This window comes from Phyllostomus hastatus, unplaced genomic scaffold (genome assembly GCF_019186645.2).
Source record: "Phyllostomus hastatus isolate PE091 unplaced genomic scaffold, TTU_PhHast_1.1 phas_contig_210, whole genome shotgun sequence".
Taxonomy (NCBI): domain Eukaryota; kingdom Metazoa; phylum Chordata; class Mammalia; order Chiroptera; family Phyllostomidae; genus Phyllostomus; species Phyllostomus hastatus.
The window spans coordinates 30870330-30890681 of record NW_025333737.1 but is presented as its reverse complement, the minus strand read 5'-3'; the positions used below and the strand labels follow the sequence as shown (position 1 = coordinate 30890681).

The 20352-nt window shown below is 45.6% G+C and overlaps 1 protein-coding gene and 1 long non-coding RNA gene across 2 annotated transcripts; one reads left to right on the top strand and one right to left on the bottom strand.

Moving 5' to 3' along the window:
* Positions 1-10: 10 nt before the first annotated feature.
* LOC123817518 lies at positions 11-19911 on the top strand. Its single transcript, XR_006785438.1, has 6 exons — positions 11-95; positions 329-449; positions 14272-15332; positions 16625-16767; positions 17330-17418; positions 17702-19911. It is a non-coding gene; the product is annotated as an uncharacterized LOC123817518 (long non-coding RNA).
* LOC123817517 (zinc finger protein 212-like) lies at positions 4126-5350 on the bottom strand. The gene has a single exon (XM_045837236.1). The coding sequence runs from the start codon at positions 5252-5254 to the stop codon at positions 4613-4615; it is 642 nt and encodes a 213-aa protein (XP_045693192.1). The 5' UTR covers positions 5255-5350; the 3' UTR covers positions 4126-4612.
* Positions 19912-20352: the final 441 nt, after the last annotated feature.

The window sequence follows — 20352 nt, the reverse complement described above, 5'->3', positions numbered from 1 at the left end:
GCCTCCGTCAGCTGCCGCGATGGGTTTACGCCATCTTGTCCGTCCTGCGGGGGATCCGGGCCCGGGAGGATGGATGGGTGGGGCCGGCGGTGCAGGTACCCGAGGCCTTGGGTGCCCGAACCCTTCCGAATCTCTTTCCTCTAGCACTTATCCTCCAGGCGAGGCTCTCTGCTCTCTTTGTTGTCATATTCAAAGAATCAGTGCACGCCTGTGTCTCCTCGAGGGAAGTGGCCTAAAGGAAGGGGAGAAATCATTTCTACGAAAAGACCCGAGAGGCGGAGGGGAGCTGGAAAGCGCAGCCAGCCCTCACACACACTCTTCTCTTTAGTTCGCAGAACAGAAAGTGTGAGCCCTAGAGTGCGGAGCGCCTGGCGAACGGCACGAGAGCTTGCAGCAGAGCCCCCAACAGGGGCTCCCCTCTTAACTACGGAAACCCCCCCTTTGAAAAGGTACTTGGTTCAGTCCCTCCGGCACCTGGACAGGGTCTGTTTTTCCTCAATTAACAGCGGGGAAAAAATCCCTAAGACCGTGATTTGTATATCTTGTTTGGTTGATGCCTGCGGGCCCATTTGACCACATCAGGGGTTTCTATTCCTCAAAAGTTTTAAAAGAATAACTTGGTTTTTTTTTTTTTTAAACCACACAAGTGATGCCAACCCGTTTTTATAAAAACGACGTTCCCGAATATTGATCTTGATTCCTTTGTCTTGACATTTTAAAGGGGGGCAAGGATCCCCTGGCGTTAGTAATAACTCACACCGTATCAGGAAAAACTGGGAAAACCGGTTATTCCGTCGCCGTGGGTGGTGGAACCCTGCTGAGATTCAAAGTGTAACGAGGGAGACATTTCACATAAAAACCTGGTGCTGATAAGTGTGCCTGACAGTGAAGTCCTCCATCCTGCTTTACCAGCCCAAACGAAACAGGGACGGGCAGAAAGACCATTTTAGTTGATTTCTCTAGTTCACGTTGAGAGTGAAAACAATTGAACTGCGTTACGATTTAGCTGAGAAGTAGCACCTTGGAGAGCCCCAGATCGTCCCTTTCACTGGTGAACTTAAATGCTCTCTCGCGCTCGCAACTTTCCCAGCAAGGTCGAATCCCACATTTGAAAGGGTGTCAAGTTTTAGAAACCTCAGGCAATAACGGTCATTTCCTTTCTCTGAGCCTTAAAAAAAAAAAAAAAAACACCAAAAAACATTTTTTTTTTTAAATTTCAGAGTCAGCTGCATTGCAAGCACCAATTTTTCATACTCTACCTTTAAGACACCCTTTTATTTGAACACAGCTTAATTCCCTTGAACTCTCTTTTTTCCCATGGCTTTCTTGAAAGTATACCCTCCAGAGCTCCTTTTTCTGTCTCCTTTCATCTCCCACCCTCAGTCTTTCTAGTTCTGTTACCGCCGCGATCTCTTCCTTAGCAGCCCTGCCTGTTGTCAGGTGTAAGTGTCTGTGTGTGGGACTCACACCTACTTTTTCCATCCACCTCTCTTTCCCAAGGCTCAGAGACAGAGTTCCAGGCTGCCGAAATAATGTCATTCAGGCAACAAATGCTTGCTGAGGCCCTCGTATGTGGCAGACATGATCCTAGGTGCTGGGGATAAGAAAATGAAACAGACACATTTCCTATCTTAAAGCAGCTCACGGTGCAGTGAGAAATAAAGTTCTAATAATTGAGAGAGACAGAGATAGATAGATACTGCAGATTAGATAGAGACCAGAGGTGTGAGTGCAATGGTTAATATTTACTTTTAACCATTATTTACTTTAATATTTACTTTATGAGCCACGCACTTTTCTTAATGCTGTGTAAATAGGATCTCATTTAACCCTCACAACAATACTGGGAGGCAAATACTATTATTATCCCCATTTGACAGATGATGGTGATGGTGCAACTGAGGTACAAAAATTTGCGCAAAGCCACTCGGCTGATCCACGGCAGGCCGGGAACACCCAGTCAGTCTGTCAGCATTTGCCGTGCCCTTGTGTACTGCGCTGTTTGCCTCTGGGAAGGGTGCTGTCCCTGAGCCCACCCTCAGTTCAGATCTTGGTCTGCCACTTAATGTCTGTAACCTTAAAACGCTGCAAGCCCCTCTTTCCTCGTCCGTAAAATGCAGTTAATAATAGTACTGACTTCATATGGTTATTTTGGGAAGTAAAAGGAACCTAGCACATTCTTGACACTGTCTGCATTTTTAAAATGTTAGCTGTCATGATCATGGTCATTCTTATCATTGTCATTGACGTACAAACTACTGTACAATGGCCCTGAGGGTGTCAGAAAAGCTTACATGGAGGGGGTGACAGGACAGCAGAGTTGTGAAGGATTAGAGCTCTCGTTAAATAAAACCTGTCCCTTCCCCTGAGATCCTTAATCCTGCTGATGACATCATTGTTTTTTGTAATTACCCAGGGTCCAAGCTTAAGTCATCTTTAATTGCACTTTTTTCTTTCCACATTTAGTTGCCACGCATGCTCACTGTGGGTCCTGCATTTATTTCTTGCCTTCACCCCCTTCATGCGTTCTTGTTTTCACTGCCAATAACCCAGTGCAGGTTCCTTTGCCTCTCTCAGATAGCTGAAGAAGTAGCCTGTGGGGGCGGCGGCGTGGTGTGTAGTGGACCGTGGCCTTTGTACCATCAGGAACTAGGCGTGGGTCTCATTTCCTGCACTCGGCCCACCTGATGTCAGATGCAAGAGAATGAATCTCGGCTCTAACAGCTACATGGTGTGTGACCTGGAGCAGTTTGTTCACTTCCTTGAGCTTCGTTTTTCTCATTGGGAATCTCATGAGATTTTTCTGTTTCCTTTTATAAAACACAGTACTTTCTACATGGCTTTTTTTTCTGGTACCAAACTATAAACTCCTTCTCTTCCCTAGCACTGGGCCTACTCATTCAATAGTAAGTTTCTTGAATGAACGTGTGAATGGATAGATGACCGTGAAAGAAGTGGGGCCCACTAGTAGGAATCTACCACCCCCAAAAGAACACAGGTATCACACAGAAAGGAGTATGACCTCATCCTGCCTCTTCTCTATTCCCTTTGTCTTACGAACTTCATTATCTGTGGGGAGGAGTGCTCATGGCAGATGCTCGGGTGCTTGTAACAAAGACGTGAAGGACAGCCGGCAAAGGTTCGGCACGGAAGCCAGAATCAGAAAATGGCTGTGGAGTCAGTGAAAACTGCAGGATCGTCAGCCTCAAAAAAACAGTAGTGCTGGTGTCTGCGTTCCATTTACAGTTCTCAAATTTATTCTACACTGAAGCATACCCATGAGGGAAAATGCTCTTTAAGTTCCATGAAGAGTACTTTTATTAAAAAATCCAAAATCATCAAAAATCCAACATTCCCTTTAACAAATGTCTATTAAGTGCATGCTTTATACCAGGCATAATGCTGGAGACTGGAAATGCAAGGATGAACAGGAGCTCAGCGTCTGTTGTGGAGACCGTCAAACAGCTAGCTGTAGTATATAATATGTAAGATAGCAGCAACTGGAGCAGAAGTGTATGGAAGCCCAGAGAAGAGCATTTTGAATCCTGTCTGGCCTTGGGAAAGGCTTTAAAAAGACATGACGTTTGCCCCCCAGCTGGTGTGGCTCTGTGGATTGAGCACCAGCCTGTGAACCTCAAGGCTGCCAGTTTGATTCCTGGTCAGGGCACGTGCCTGGGCTGTGGGCCAGGTTCCCAGTTGGGGGCCAGTGACAGGCAACCAATTGATGTATCTCTAGTACATCAGAGGTTTTCTTCCTTTTCTCCCCGCCTTCCCTGCTCTCTAAATAAAATCTTAAAAATATTAAAAAAAAAAAAAGACATGACATTTGAGATGGGTATAGATAGGTGGATACAGATACTGATTTTTTTTGTTTTAAATTTTATTTAAAGTGTCAGGCTGTATTTAAAAAAAAATAAAATTCTAATTTCAAAAAAGTTCTTCAGAGCAGGGTGAGCAGTTCATTTCCATTATTTCTTCTACTTGTTATTAACAAGGAGACTACAAAAGAAGAGAAAATAAAGAATTATGCTTCCCGGAGCTCTTCTGCACGCCGGCTCACTCCTTTGGGCCAACTCCGCCCCATGGGAAGACCTGAAACGCTGAAACAGGCCCCACACCAGTCCCAGTCCGTGAGCGTCAGCATGGATGGGAAAAGCCAAGCCTTGAAGGTGCCAGAGACACGCAAACTCAGCAGCAGAACAGACAGTAGGGACAGGCCTGGCCCTGCCCCTCCTCCACACAGTTCTGAGGACCGGGGCTCAGCCTGCGGCTTGGCCAAGGTCAGACAAATCAGCTCCCCTCAGGAAGAAGTCAGTTCCTGACTCTCCACAGTGTCTCTCTGGGGGACCAATGTCAGCCCCGTTGGCTCCCTGAACAGGTGAGGGCTGGCACCACTTAAAACACCCTTCCAGGCTCCAGGACCAGCCTGCTACGCCCCTGCTGTTGGATCTTTTGGTGCTCCCGGAAGTGATGCTTCTGGACAAAGCTCCTTTCACACTCGGTGCAGCTGCAGGGCTGCTCAGCAGTGTGGATGCGTGGGTGCTGCACCAGCTCCGACAGGTGGCTGAAGCTCTCGCCACAGTAACCACAGATGAGGGAACTGACTTTTCCTTCAGGGCATGTGGCTGGACAGAGCAACCAGTTTGTTGGGCAAGAACGTCTCCTGGACATGATGGACACCACCGATACCCTCCTGCAAGTGGCAGTGCTGGTGGGTGACCAGGCTCACCCTGCAGCTGAAGTTTCTCATGCACGCCTCACACTGATTCTGGTTTGTCCTCGTAGACTGGGGCTTCAGCTGTGACCTGCGCCTAAGGCTGTCCTCTAGCTCTGAGGCAGAGAGAGACTCCCACCCTGAGTGGGTCCGCAAATAGGTGGCCAGCTGCTCCTCACAGCGGAAGCTGATCTTGCACTCAGAAGGTTCGTAGGAAACGGAGGTATCCTTTTCCAGCTTCAGGCCATGCCCACATTCCTGACCCAGTTGCACCTGCCTATTAAATTTCTGCTTCAGGGGGCAGCCCAGACCTCTGTCACTGCCAGGGTCTCTGCTGCCCTCAGTGGGCTCCTCTGCATTAGTGTCCCTGGGATCTGAGTCCAGGAGGACAGAACTGCCCTGACTGCCCCAGAGCTCAGTCTGCTGCAGGGCCAGAAGAGCCTGCTCCTTTGCAGTGCCTGAGAACGCTCCAGGAAGATCCTCAGAGCATTCCCGTGGGCAGGCTCCAGCAAAGCCTTCCTCCTTCAAGTCACCCAGCATCTTTGCACCCAGCTCCGCTTCTCCTTCTGGCTAGCCAAGGACCTTAGAAGACACCAGAGTCTCACAGTTGCTCATCATCACATTTCTGTAAAGCTCCTTCTGCCAATCCTCCGGATTCTCCTACTCCCACTGTGAAAAACAGGCTCCGTTATTTTTTGAGCGACCAGGACACCTTGGGCACCTCCCCCGTGCTGCCTGGGGGCAGCCGCACAACCCAGAAGTTTCTGTTCTTCCTCAGGTTCTCCAAGTCCTCTAGCCACTCTGCAGCAGGCTTCCCAGCACAGCCCACCTGCTCTCCAGCTGGTTTCCAAAATCCATGGTGGTCTTCTTGAAGTCAGCCAAATTCTCAGCTGTCCCCGTGTGTCTCTCCAGGTTCTGTAGCTAGGCAGCCTGCGACTCCATCTTCCTCTCCATTCCCTGAATGGTGGCCACCACTCTGTGGAGTGAGGTCTCTGTGGTCTGAAACCAGGAGCCTTTCCCTGTTGCTCGTGGGGGCAACGTGGAAGGAGTCAAAGGCGAGGAGGCGCTTCCCCCTGTGCTGAGCCAACGCAGATTCCGCTGTGGCTGCCAGTCAGTCACTTGTCAATAGTGGGGCTCTGCCTGATGCCCTTCCTACTGCCTCGAAGGCAGAGTTTTATAAAAGAATACAACTTCAGAAGTCAGACATAAATCATTCTTATAAAAAGCAAAGTAAGCCCTGACCAGGTAGCTCAGTTGGTTAGAGTGTCGTCCCAACACGCCAAGGCTGAGGGTTCAATCCCTAACCACAAATTGACATTTCTCTTACTCAAATCAATAAATAAAAAAAAAAATTTAAGGGCAAAATAAATGTGAGAGACAGAATATTCCCACTGAAATGGGAAAAAAATAATAAACAACCAAAGAATGAGAAATTTCCACTGAAAAAACTAGGAAATAAGTATTTTTTAATGTTGGGGCATTATTTGAAGTTTGTCCATAATCTTCCCTTATACTTTTAACATTTGCCTTCTGGTGTCCATTGATTAGGATGAGAAGTCAGCCATTAATCTTATTGTGGTTTGCTTGTATGTGATGAATCATGAATGACTCATTTCAAGATTTTCCCTTTTAATAGTTTTATTTCAGTGTGTCTAGGAATGAATTTCTGAGTTTTAAGATGGGTATTGAAGGATGAATAGAAGTTTGTTCCCAAGAGGAGACAGAAATAGTACAAATATTAAGACTCAAATCCGATTTTCTTTTCATCACAGTCAGCATATATGCTAACTTAGCCCAAAACTGATTAAAATGTTTTGATCCAGAATAATCAGGCATTTATGTTGATTTCGCCTGTAGCTACCTATATGCTTCTGTAGGAAAGAAAGGAAGTATAGAAGGAAGGAGGGAAGAAGAGAGAAAGTACCTTCTGTGCTCCATCTGTCTGCCACCTGAACAAATACAGCATACGTTCAGCAGGATCAAGTACCAAATGCTGCTGACCACGCAGTCCTAGAAGACATGAGCACTGTAATTCTGGGTGTCTGAATGGAGCTATTTCTCAGCGTCGGTAAAAATGTCTAAGCAGTAGGCACAAAAATTAGCGTTTTACTACCAAGACAAAGCAGAGAACAGAGGCACTGATTATAAAAATTATGAAAACTTTTATAAAATGATAAAAAGTGTCATTTTAGTGAAATGATTAAAATGGTTTTCCTACTTTTTCAGTTTGAACACACAGCAATCGTCAAAATGTCCACAAATGAAGGGTCAGCTCCTACTTGCTCATCCAACCTAGATTCCTAGATGGGGCCCGCAGAAGAGTGAAAGTTAAACCAAGTGTTTTGAAATATGTTGCTTAAGTGCCCTTTTTTTCCATATGCTTCCTGTATTAGTTTCAGGGGGCTGTTACACAAATACCATAAACGGGGTGGCTTAAAACAGCAGGAATTTATTCTCTTAGAGGTCTGGAGGCTAGAACTCTGCAGTCAACATGTCCACAGGGCCATGGTGTTTCCAAGGAGTGTCTAGGGAAGAATCCTTCGTTCCCTCCCCCTATCTCCTGATGGTTTCCTGCGATCCTTAGCCCTCCTTGGCTTCAGGATGTGTCACTCCAGTTGCTGCCTCTTTCACAAGGCATTCCTCCCTCTGTCTGTATCTGTGGCCACATCTTTCTCTTCATATAAGGGCACCAGTCATTGAGTCAGGGCCCACCTTAATCCAGTATGACTTCATCTTACACTGTTTACATCTGCAAATACACTCTTTCCAAATAAGGTCATATTCACAGGTTGCAGGTGGACGTGAATTTTGGGAGAACATTTTCAACCCAGTATACTTCCCTTACCAATGTTGGGAAGGAAATTTTGTTTTGCATGATTTTTCAGCTGTTCACCTACAAGTAGTTGGCAGCAACCAGTAAAATTTTTATTTAAAATTTTAATTCCTTTTGTCTGAAATCTTTGAGATGCCGGTAGCTCAGTTTAATGATTGTCTAGTCGAATTATGTTTTGTTTTTCCCTTTTATGTGAAAAAGGAGCTCTAGTTCTTAAACTATTCTCCCAAGGATCTCCCAAGGACTTGAGTGCTGGATGCGAGAATTCTCCTGCCACAACCTTTAGGTGACCTGTGCTCACTGTGAGTGACTGTCGTCCTTCAAGTGCTGGCTTGCAGTTTGTGTTCATAGAGGTAGTTTCTTTTGTGGTTTCCCGTCCGAGTTCCTCTAAAGAACACCTTGTTTTTACTTTCAAAGGCTGCCAGTGTTTAAAATAAAAGTCTTTTGGTAAAAAGTAAAATTGTGTCCATAATAGATTTTGAGGCTTCCTTTGGAGTTCAAAGAATGCCAGCTTCCTTTAGCTCTGTTAATGATTACATCTATAAGTAGACAGGAATGAGCCTAAGGCATGTGACATTTTCTGCAGCCCTCCAGGCTCTTGTGACCAACACATGAGGCAAAGAGCCTTTAACTCCAGGAAGTTAAGAAAGCCATGAAAGAGGCTTCTTTAAAGAAATAAAATCTAGAAAACACGAGATGGGAAGAAGGGACGGAAAGGTTGACACAGGGCAGAGAGTCCTGTCTAAGACATTAGACCTGAAGCATTTGCCCGAGGGAGAAGAAAAAGGAACTAGTCCGAGAAGGAAGGGTTCTGAAGTCCAGAGTCCGGCAGATGCTTCTGTGTTGGGTTCCTGGTGACTTAGAGAGAGGAGGTTGTACCTGCAGTGAGGAAATACATGGGAAAGTTCCAATAGGAAGGGTCTGGTTGATTCAGTGGTCAAGGGGTAGATTAACTTGAACTGTTGTATTTCCACTGCCTGGCTTAGTGCCTGGCATTCACATATACCTAATAAATATTTTTGAAAGAAAGAAAACAAAGCTGGAAATGTACTTTCTTAACGTGGGACAAACTGATGTGGGTTCTTTGTAACCATGCACTTATTAAGGCTGGAGATTGCTATGCCTTGTAGTTGAGTTGTTTTTGTTTTCTAAAAAGTCTGCTGGGCCGATGTGGTATCTTAAGGAGGGAGCCGTGGGAAGGGTGTCTGCAGGAAACGTGTGGGAGTAAGGACATGGTCTTCAGAGAAGAAAAAAATTTTAAGGGAAGAAGTTATCTGAAAGAAAACCTTCAGTTGGATAGTGTCTTGAGCACTATTCGTTTCTTTTTGCTTGGAGTTTTAGAAACTCTGAATACAGATGAACAATTTTTTCTATTTAAAAAATATCATTTGGGACCCAAAAAATCTTCCGGTAACATGCATAGCCATTGCCAACAATATGTTTGAGTAGAAATGTGAGGTAAGTAAATTTTAGGAGCTTTCCGATCAACTTTTACATGCCTCTCTTCAATTCTTTTTTTTTAAATCCTCATCTGAGGATATATGTATTGATTTTACAAAGGAAGCGAGAGAGGGAGAGAGGGGAGGGAGAGAGAGAGAGGGAGAGAGGGAGAGAGAGAGAAACATTAACATTGATCAGTTGCCTCCCTTCGGCACTCCTACCTGGGGATCCAACCCATAGATGCCTGACCAGGGTCAAACTTGCAACCTGTTGCTGTACAGGACGGCGCTCCAGCCAGCTGAGCCACCCTGCCAGGGTTCTTCAGTTCTTTAACTCAACACAAAGTTTGGGGCTTGACAGGACCTAGGCCCAAGTGTAAGAAATTGGACAAGGAACCTAACTTGAAGGAACTCAGAATCTATGATGCAATAAGGATTTTATCAGCAAAATATGGGTAGTGCGTGGATAAAGGCATCACTAGTTATGCCTGGAAACCTTTACTGAGAAGATTCAATTTGAGTTGCGTCCTAAAGGAGGAGAGGTGTTTGCCTGTTCACTATGAACCTGGTCTGTTTTTTGCCTGCTTTGCACACTGGGAGTGATTCCACCACCTCTCTGCAAAATAATTTCCTTCAAGACTGAGTTGAAGATCAATCTCTTAATAATGACAACACTATATATCAAATTTTATGGGCTATCACTAAAGTTACACTGAGTGAATGAGAAAAATAATCATAGGTTTAAATGTGTTATTAAACAAGAAAGAATTAAGGTAAATTATTATTATTTTAAGGATGTTATTTATTTTTAGAGAGAGGGGAAGGGAGGGAGAAAGAGGGAAACATCGATGTGTGGTTGCCTCTCTCTCACCCCCTACTGGGGACCTGGCCTGCAACCCAGCATGTGCCCTGACTGGGAATCAAACTGGAGACCCTTTGGTTTGCAGGCTGGCACTCAGTCCACTGAGCCACACCAACCAGGGCGAATTAAAGTGAATTAAATAAGCATAAGTCAACATGTTTTAAAAACACAACAAAATAAACCCAAATAAGGCAAAAAGAATTACTAAAGTCAAAATAGCTTAAAGGATAACAAAAATAAGAGCTAGTTCTCTTTGAATTCCAATAAAAATAGAAAAACATCTGGTAAAGTAAGAGACTATAAATATAATAGTAATGAGAATTGGTTTTAACCACAGATACAGAAGAAATGTTAAACATAAAATACTATATAAAGTCATAAATATAAATGTTAATATATTTTTTAAAATATTAACAGATTGAGTGATATTACTTAAAAATTATAAACAAAAGTGACTTAATTTTACATGTTTTCTTGTTTTGTTAGATTCATATGTGTTTCACTTTTTGAGCAATTTAAATTATATTGTATTTTTAAATTGATTTGAAAGAGAGAGAGAGAGAGAGAGGAATGGGGAGAGAGAGAAAGAAAGGAGAGATTTGTTGTTCCACTTGTTTACGTATTCATTGGTTGATTCTTGCATTTGCCCCAACCTGGGATTAAACCTGGAACCCCGATGTATTGGGACAACATACTAACCACCTGAGCTACCTGGCCAGGGTAGTATTGTATTTTTAATTTCAGTTTCCATGTGTTCACTATAACTGTAGAGAAATAGGACTGATTTTTGAGTGCTTATTATATATCCTATAACTTTGCTGAACTCATGTATTTATTTTAAAGAGATTTTATTTATTTATTTATTTTTAGAGAGGGGAAGAGGGGGAGGAAAAGAGGGAGAGAAACATTCATGTGTGGTTGCCTCTCACATGCCTCTCATTGGGGACCTGGCCCTGCAACCCGAGCATGTGCCCTGACCGGGAATCGAACCGGTGACCTTTTGGTTCACAGACTGGCACTCAATCCACTGAGCCACACCAGCCAGGGCTTCTTGGGATTTTTTACATAGACCATCATGATACCTGCACAAAGTCAGAGTTTTTTTATTTCCAATCTGTATACCTTTTCCATCCCTTTCTTGCTTTATTGTGCTGGCTGTTTCTTCCAGTGCTTTCTGTAGTAAGAGTGGTAACAGCAGGCATTCCTAACTTATTTCCAATCTTAGGAAGAAAGAATTCAGTCTTTCACTATTAAATATGATGGTAGCTAGGTAGATATTTTTATCAAGTTGAGGAAATTTCCTGCTATTCTTGGTTTTCTGAGTTTTTTTTTATCATGAATCGGTATTGAATTTTGTAAAAGGCACTTTCTACATCAATTGATACAATCTCTTCGTGTCGTCTTTGCTTAATTTATATGGCGGGTTACACTGACTGAACTTCGAGTGCTGAGTCAGCCTCACAACCCTAGAATGAACACCACCTGGCCATTATATCCTTTTTTACATGTTGATGGATATTTGCTGCTGTTAAGGGTTTTTGGGTGTATTTTCATGAAGGATATTGGTCTGTATTTTTCTTTTTTTGAACTCTCTGTCTGGTTTCAATATCAGGGTAACACTGGTCTCATAAAATGGGTTGGAAAGAGATCCAAACTCTTGTTTTCTGGAAAAGATTGTGTAGAATTGGTGTTAATTCTTCTTTAAATGCTTGATAGAATTCTCCATTAAAACCATCTGGACATGGAGGTTTCTTTTTTTTTAAGACTTTTAAATTACAGATTAAATGTCCTTAAGAGTTATAGAGCTATCCAAACTACTTATTTTATTTTGGGTGAGTTATGGTAGTGTGTGCTGTTCAAGGAATTGGATTATGGAATATTTACTTAGTCTCAAAATACCACCCTACAGAATAGTTCTGGATGATAAAGAGGGAAAGAGTAATTTTACACTGGAAAATGCTGATGCCTCAGCCAGCGGATCAAGGTTAACATCACTAACAGTGGGCAACTCAAAGTCATGTACCACCTGGTGGAGGACAAGAGAAGAACAGAGCATCCCTTTTGTGCGACCCCTGCCTTTTGTGCTACCACAAGCGCAAATAAGCGCAAACTTAGCAACATTCTGCGTCATCGTTCTTTAGTCTTCAAAAAGGTCAAGGTTACGAAGGCCGAGGAGACAGCGAGGTAGCACTCCCTCGAACGAGGCAGCATGGAGAGAGGCCCAGCCGCGTTCGAGAGGTGCTCTCGGACGGGATCATCAGCTCTTAAGGACGCTTTTGGGACAAATGATGAAATTTGATAGGCTGCTGGGAAGCAGATGGTGGTATGTTTCAATGTTAATTTTCTGATTTTGATGGTTGTACTAGGTTATATACCTGAATGTTCTTGTTTGTGGAAACTACATAATATTTGGGGGTTATGAGACATCAGGTTGTCAATTTACTTTCAGATGGTTCAGAAAAAAATATTTTTGACTTAAAAAAACTTTTCTGTAAATTTTAAATAATTAAAAAATTTCGTAAATGAAAAAATTTCCAGATAGTCTCTTCCCATTTTGATCACTGTGTTATTCTAGTGCTCCTAAACATTGAGTAATATATTTCACATACATTTGTAGTGAATATCATCTGCTTATTTGGGAATCTTTCTACTTCTGGTGTATTTATTTCCTCTCTTAACAACCACTTAATGAACATTAAAGTTTTTGAGCCATGACTTATCTGAATAGTCAAATTGCCTCTTCCAATTGAAGTCATGGAAAAACTTGAAATCCTCTCTCTGAAGTAATACAGTGGCTTCAGGAACCGCACCTGTGCTGATGGCTCACTCACACCCATCAGTGGCCCCAAGGATTCACAGAAATACGTGTTCTGGTGGAAAAATGAGTCACTCCGCCACCAACGCGCAGCTGTCCCGTCCCCCAGAGCACAGTGAAGCCGTGGAGACCTGAGTGAAGCACGAAGCGCCTGCGTCGGGGCAAGGGGCACACGCCTCTGCACCCTGTGCGGTGGGCGCCCCGTTTCCCGGGGAGAGGGCCGGGCGCCGCGCGTGAAATGGCCTTGCTCAGATGTGTGCAGCTGCTGACCACTTACTGTTTTCGCTGAGAGTGCTGTTTCGGAGATCTGGTCTTGGTTGCAACTGGAAAGCTGAGAGGAAGGCGCAAGGTCCTCTTGTGAGCTACAGTGAGTTGAACAGAACGTCTTCCTGATACCAGTTCCTGGCCGGTGAGAGGTACGAGAACGGGCCAAGGGTTGTGCACATTTCTTGATACCAGTGCTGTGTCAACCATTCCGACACGTCTGTTTCTGTGAATGAACAGATTTCATCCTCAAACAACCTTTGTTTTTCTTATCCTTGCCAGAGGGTATGCGTACTGATTTCAGAGCGAGAGGAAGGGGGAGAGAGAGAGAACATCAGTGTTGGGGGGAAACATCGGTCGGTTGTCTCCCCCGCGTGCCCCAATCGAACCCGCAACCCGGGTGTGTGCCCTGATGGGACGAGCCCGCACCTGCAGGTGCACGGCTCAGTGCTCCAGCCCGCTGCGCCGCTCGGCCAAGACCCTTCCACGCTATTGTCCACATTCCCTCGAATCAGTTTTCTTTCTAAAATTCCAGTCAGCTTTTCCTCTTTTGATTGCAGTCCTTAACTAGTGCCTTATATAACCTTGAGGATAAAGTCCAGACCGCTTAGCATGACTTCCAGGATGCACTGTGATTGGGCAACTTGTCTCAGCCCAGCCTCACCTTTAGCCTGTCTGTCCCCAAACATCTTATACTTCAGCTTCAATAAAATATTTGCCACGGCAAGTAGCCACAAGGGCTCAGACAGCCTCATGCCTTTACCAAGATCTTTCCTCTGCTTAGAATCCCAACCCCCAGCAAATGCCATGGCTCAGCTCCTCTGAAATCCCCTGACACCCTTACAGAGACACTAGTGCCCTTTCCTCTGCACTGTCGTTGTTCGTTGTATGCGATGCCTTTTGCGGCTGCTGCCCCCCGCTCAGGTGTAGTTGTTGAGGTCTGTGTCCCGCTGTCATGTCAGACCATAGGTTCCTGATGTCTTTCCATCTCCGGGTCCCCATCTCCCGGCCCTGGGACTAGCACTGTATAGGCCCTCCACAAACATTTGTTTGAGTGAATGGTGTTCAGAAAGATTTTTTAGAAGCACTGTCAGGTCTCAAAAGGCTTTTTAAAGTATCAAAGATTCGTCTCATAGACTCGCTGAATATCAGAACTGGAAGGAACCTTTGAAATCATGTACTCCTATTTTTTCATTTACAGATGAAAAAACTAAGGACTAAAAGAGAGGAACTAAGAGAAGAAAAGTCACTTGAAATCATATACCAGTTTGGAGGTAGAGCCAAACTGAATAAACCTGAATAAATGAGGTAAAGCCACAGAAGGCTTTTTTTTTTTTTTTGCAGAGGAAGACAACACAGTAACATTTTAGGAAGATTAACTGGCAACACTGTACACGCCGGATGGATTGGAGGGAAGAGGTCAGAGACGCAGAGACCAACCAGGACAGAACAATAACAACGCAGGCATCGATGGATAACCACTGGACCAGAGGGGCGGCCGCAGCGCTGGGAATGACGGGAGAGCGATTGCAGGGAAAGGACGAGCAGGCCTTGGGGTTTCATTTGCTTTGAGAGGTGCGGGAGAGAGAAGAGTTACAAAAACTGCAAGTTGGAGACTGGTGGTTGGAAGGATGATGGGACCATCGATGGAAATCAGAAAGTCACGAGAGGTCTTCTTCCTGAGGGAAGACATTAAATCTAGTTTGTGCTGAGTTGAGATGAGGTGATGGTGGGATACCCAACGAGGCTGTGAGCAGTGGGAGAGGAGAGTGAGCCTTGTGTCTAGGAGGGAGGCTGACATGCTGGTACGCAGTCACTGCCCCTCCTGGCCTGGTGGTGGGACTCGGCAACTGCCCTCGGACCCCTGGTACCGCCTGGCCCAGCAGGGGCCGCGGGAACTCTGCTTCGGCAAGACAGGCGACAGCATCCCTTCTGGTCACTCGGCGTCTGTCTGTGCCACTGGTTTCCAGTACGATTACCATTTCAAGACGCAGAGACACTGAGTTTAGAGTCATAGCAAAGAGGGGGCCAGAAGAGAGAAAAAAAAGAGAGAAAGTGACTGGACCCAGAGCAGAGGGCTGGATGCAGCGCCCATGTTCAACACCCACATTAAGAAAGTAGCCCAAGAAAGAAGAAGGAAAATGGTGTGAATATTCATAGCAGGGTTATTCATAATAGACAAAAAACGGGAATTACCCAAATGTCCATCGACAGACACCATGTAGCATGTGTATACAAGGGAATTTTATTCAGCAGTTAAAAGACGGAAGTACTGATAAATGCAACCGCAGGAGTCAACCTTGAAAATGAGCGGCATGAAAGAAGCCAGACACAAAAGGCCACACACTGGACGATGCCCCTGACATGAAGTGTCCAGGCCAGGCAAGTCTGTGGACTGAAAATAGGTGGGTGGCTGTGAGGGCCTGGGAGAAGGGAGGAGTGGGGGGTGACCGCTCATGGGCCTCGGGCAACAAGGTTGAATGTCACCTGAGGCCTCTGCTCCTGGAAAACTGACCTTGGAAGGCCTCTCCCTACCCTTCTGTGTTCTGGGAAACAGCTTATTGCAAGGGCGCACCCTCTCCCTATGACTCACAGGCGCCCCTTAATTTGCCTGTGCCCAGGGCAGGTGTAGACCCTCCCTGTTCTCCTCCTTTGTCTCGTAAATGGTACTGAACTGCTTGTCATTGCTGATCACCCGGAACAAAATGTTTCCTAACCAGACTTTGCTCCGGCCTCTCCCCTTCCCCCGCGCCCCTGGCTGTGGCCCACTCTCAGCCTCAGCTGGCACACAGCCCCTCCTGAGCACGGGCTGACCTCAGGGAAGAGCATTCTCTGACCCACTCTCCTGTCCTCCTTTCACCCGTTTCCTGCACCTGCTCCTGCTTGGGTCGTCTTGGCTTTGTTTAGCCCTCTCGGCAAAAGAAAACTCCCTTTTGTTTGGCCTGGTGACACACAGGTCCTGTGGGTGGGCGCAGTGTTCTCTCCGCTAGGACAGACCCCTCCCCGACTGTGCGGTGAGGGACAGCCCCTTGCCTCCCGTGCAGACACGTCTCCAGTAAAGTCTCCCTTTGCTGAGTCTGGGTCTGGTTGTCTTTTTTTATTTGACAGGTGTTTATTTTGGGGGTGATAAAAATGTTCTCAAATTGATTGTGGTTGCCAACTCTGTGAATGTACTAAAACCATTTAGTACATGTTAAATAGGTGAACTGTATACTATATACATGGTATCTCCATGAAGCTTGGGCTTTAAATGTTTTTTTACAAGTTTTAAAAGCTGTTTTAAAAAATGAAAAAAAAACAAGTTAGCAAATGGGACAAGAAATAAACAAAAACAGTACAGCCTCACAAAAGGCCACGAGGGAGAATCTCAAGGACAGCAGTGCTCAGTCCTGCAGAGCTCAGATAAAACCAGGAAAGGAGAGATAGCTGGTAGAATATGGAGTTAATTAGTGACTTTTTTAAATGGTATCAGGAACCCATTTTTTTAAAAAAGATTTTTAAAATTTATTTTTAGAGAGGGAAGGGAGAGAGAAAGAGAGAGAGAGAGACATCAATGTGCGGTTGCTGGGGGCCGTGGCCTGCAACCCAGGCATGTGCCCTGACTGGGAATCGAACCTGCGATGCTTTGGTTTGCAGCTCAATCCACTGAGCTACGCCAGCCAGGGATATTCGTGACTTTTAAATCCACTTTCGGTAGAGAGGAAGCCGGCTTTTTTGGATAAAGTGCAGAAGTGTGAGGACTGACTGAACTGGAGGCAACGGGTCTGCAGCAGCCGTTCCGGGAAACAATGAGTTTGAACTGGGGAGAACAGACGGATCCAGCCTGGAGGCGGCAGGAAGGTAAGACCAGTTATGACCCCCGACCCACCCACACAGTTTTTGTTGTCTCTGTGTTTGCTTTTGTTGTTTATACGTAAGATAAGAGACCAGTGCACATCTAAGGCAAAGGAGAGGGAAGGCTTTATGGCATTTTCATTAACGTATTTTCTGGATGTTTTCTGTGTGTTGGCCTGAGTCACTGCTTCTCTGAGACCAAAACCTCTCACCTCAGAGCAAACCTGCTGTGTCCTGTGGTTGGCTTCTAGCACCAAATGATGCATAAACTAGCACCTAATAAATATTTTTATTGTTTGCTGGTTCAGGAAGTCTACCCTATATATTAATGTTTGAAAAAAAAAGGAAGGGATTTTTTAGGAAGAGAAATATACAAGCATCATAAGCACTTTCCATATATGTCAGAGGGACAAGAATAGTGCCCATAAATCTGGGGAGGAGAACCCGTGGCAACTGTGAGCCAGCTGCTGAGGACTGGTTTTCTGTGTGGGCTGGTTTGTTTCTCTCATGTGAAGACACGTCATTCATCCCAACCGTTTATTATGAACAAAACACACTGTCTCCCTAGGCTCGCTGTCAGCACAGACCCAACACGGAGTGGAACACATTACATGCCGTGCCCCTCACCCCTTGCTGAATCTTCCTAGGTACAAACTGGTAAGACTTAAGGCAGAACCACAGCAAGAGATGAGCAATGTCTGGCTTACCCCCACCCCTACCCCTCAGCCCTGCCCTTTCACACTTCTTGTTGCCACTAGGGGGAGGGGAGAAAGGGCCTACCCTCCCTCCTCCCTCTGCTAGAGACCCCCCCTCTGTGAACCCTTCCCCACTCTCCCAGAAGAAGTGGCCACCCTCCCTGGGCGGCTGGAGGGCCCTCCGCTTTGTGTAGGGAAGTATTCGTGCATCTGCCTCTCCTGCTCTGCTCTGGATTTCTCCTTAGGAAGGACTGAGCTCTCCTCATCCTCCTTGAAGTTCCCAGCCCAGTAGCTGGCTCGTGGTAAGCAGTCACACTTTTCTGAACACGTGGACGGTTGGAGGAACATGATAGAGCGCCGTGAGGTTCCAGCGGCTGACACGAGCGCAACCTGTTCTTTTTCTGGGCCACAGGGTTGTTTGTCTCCACCTTTCTGTCCCTTCCGCAGACACTGCCTCAGCAGCTGAAAGCACACAATGGAACAGTTCGCCTTTCAGCAAACAGAGTGAGCAGTGGAAAATGGAAAGCGTCAACCCTGAATGCAAGCGACGGCATGCTGAATGCAGTTCCAAGCGGAGGGAAACTGCTTATTTTCACTGAAACGAAGTCCTCTGAGAATTGCTTCGCTCCAGTTCTGGCTGTCCTGTTGACAACACTAGTTCACCAAGGCTTAGCACGCCCCCTGTCGGATTTAGCTGGCATTTAGTAAGAAGAGGAGCAGTAGAGAAACATCTAAGTAGGGGTAGGGCCCTTTCTGCAAAATTCTTTGTTAATGAGGCATCAGGTGACGCACGTATTTACTAGACTACCTCTAGAACCTAATTTGACTGATCTCAAATACTGTCATTCCTATTTGAAGAGTAAAAATATTTTGCTGATGGGAAAGCTGAAATGGCATGGACTTAATTCCTTCAGCAAGTACACAGCCACAAAAATCAAGTCAACCACTAGAATTTCTCTTCAGCACCACCCTCCACCCCGCCCTGCAACAGGGAGGTTTACATTGTAATCTCTAAACGTTCACTGAGAGAGAACTAGTTAAATAAATATAGTGCATCTGTACTTTGGAAAACAAGACAGCTCCACATATACTGATATGGAACAATCTTCAAGATATATTAATGACTGAAAAAAATGCTGAGCAATATATATATATATATATTTTGATGTTATATGCAGAGACTTTCTATGGAAGACTCCACAAGAAAATAGTAACAATTATCTCCTGGGAAGGAAATTAGGTGCTGCAGACAGGTAGAAAGAAAAGTAAAAAGAAACCTTTTCACTATATTTTTGTGTGCTATTCACACGTTGTATCTTGTGTGTTACCTATGAAAATAACCAACTAAAAAGTGTAAGAACCTTGTGAAGGTTCAGTGAGTTTCTCTACTTTGTCACTTTTCTAGAAATTTCTAGAGTTTGTCACTCTTTTTTCTAGAAATCTTACCAATGCTCAGTGGAAGCAACTTAGACTGCCAAATACATTTTCTTTTAAATTCTAAAATAAATTGGCTGACCAATTTATTTTATGACCAATTTATGTCTAGCAGGCATATATATATGTATAATTAAAAAATTGTTATACATAGTTTTATATATTGTATTTGACTTTATATGTCAGCTATGGTTTTATACTTGTATACCGGCTCATTCTACTTGAATCTCAAACAAGAAAGTCATTTGTTTCCGAGAAAGCAGCTATTGAAGCGTTAGGGGAGTATTTTTTCCAACAGTCACTGGGACTGCCCCGGGGGGCTACCCCAGACAGCTCTCCGGCTCCCTTCTGGGTTGGTGGGTTCTCCAACTGGGCTGATGGAGCCCCAGGTGTCCACCAAGCGATTTTTCCCTCTTCCTAACAATAAGGCATGCCAGAGTAGAACAGACCTTTTGCCAAGACCATCGTCTGTCCAGCTGGGGAAACCCAAGCCTGGTTTCCTAACTGGGGAAAGGTTTGTTGCCTTTCTGGGGGAAAGGCGGGTGGTGCTGCTCCAGGGAACTCACAGTTCCAGGGCTGTGCTGGAGAGCTCAGTGGGCTTGCATGGGCAGCCTGGACTTCTGAGCTAAGGGTCCGCCTTGGTCCTGCTCCTCGGTACCCATTACAATAGAAAATACGTCTGTAGTTAATTCTCAGGCTGGCTGGCTCAAAAGCAGCACGGGCCGGCGGCCGCGCCTGCTCATCCTGTACGAATGAGAGGTGCAGCGTTAAGGGAGAAAGTGTGGGCGGAGCCCAGGGACCTGGTTTGAGCGCCAAGCCGATGCTTCCCTGCAGGTGCACTGTGGCAGGTCACTTGCCCTCTCCAGGCCCTCCTGTTCCCGCTGGTCCGGTGAGAAGGTGAGGTCCGACCATTGCTCTGGTTGCTGAGCGCGGATCTTCGAGTGTGGAGAGAAGGGTGCGTTCCCAGACCCTGCTCTGAGGTCAGTGCCAGCTAGGCCTCTGGGGCAGAGGTCAGCACGGAAAAGGCTGGGTTTTAGAGAAAGGTTAGAAGTGGGTAAAAGGCTTTACTTTCTATTTCATTGCCCATTTCAATGGAATTAAAATAGGGTAACCCCAGTGGAAACCTAGAGGGGGGCTTTGCAGCCCCTCACCACCACTGGGAGCCTAACGGAAACTCTCTTCCTTCCGTTCCCCACGCAGCCCCTCAAGCCTTTGGGATAGCAGTTGGTAATGGGGGTGGGGGGGGTGGGCTAGAGGCCCCTTCGAAAGACTGTGGATCCTTTCCTTTTCAGAAACTGGGCACAAGCCAACACGACACAACACGACACAACAACATTCCGCATATCATTTCAGGGTCTGGTGCTCCACCTGGCTCCCCCGCTGCAGACCGTCAAAGGCGGAGGCAGGTTGCGCGCGAGCAGACAAGGGGAGGGAAGCGGAGCAACAGCTCTCCAGGACCTGT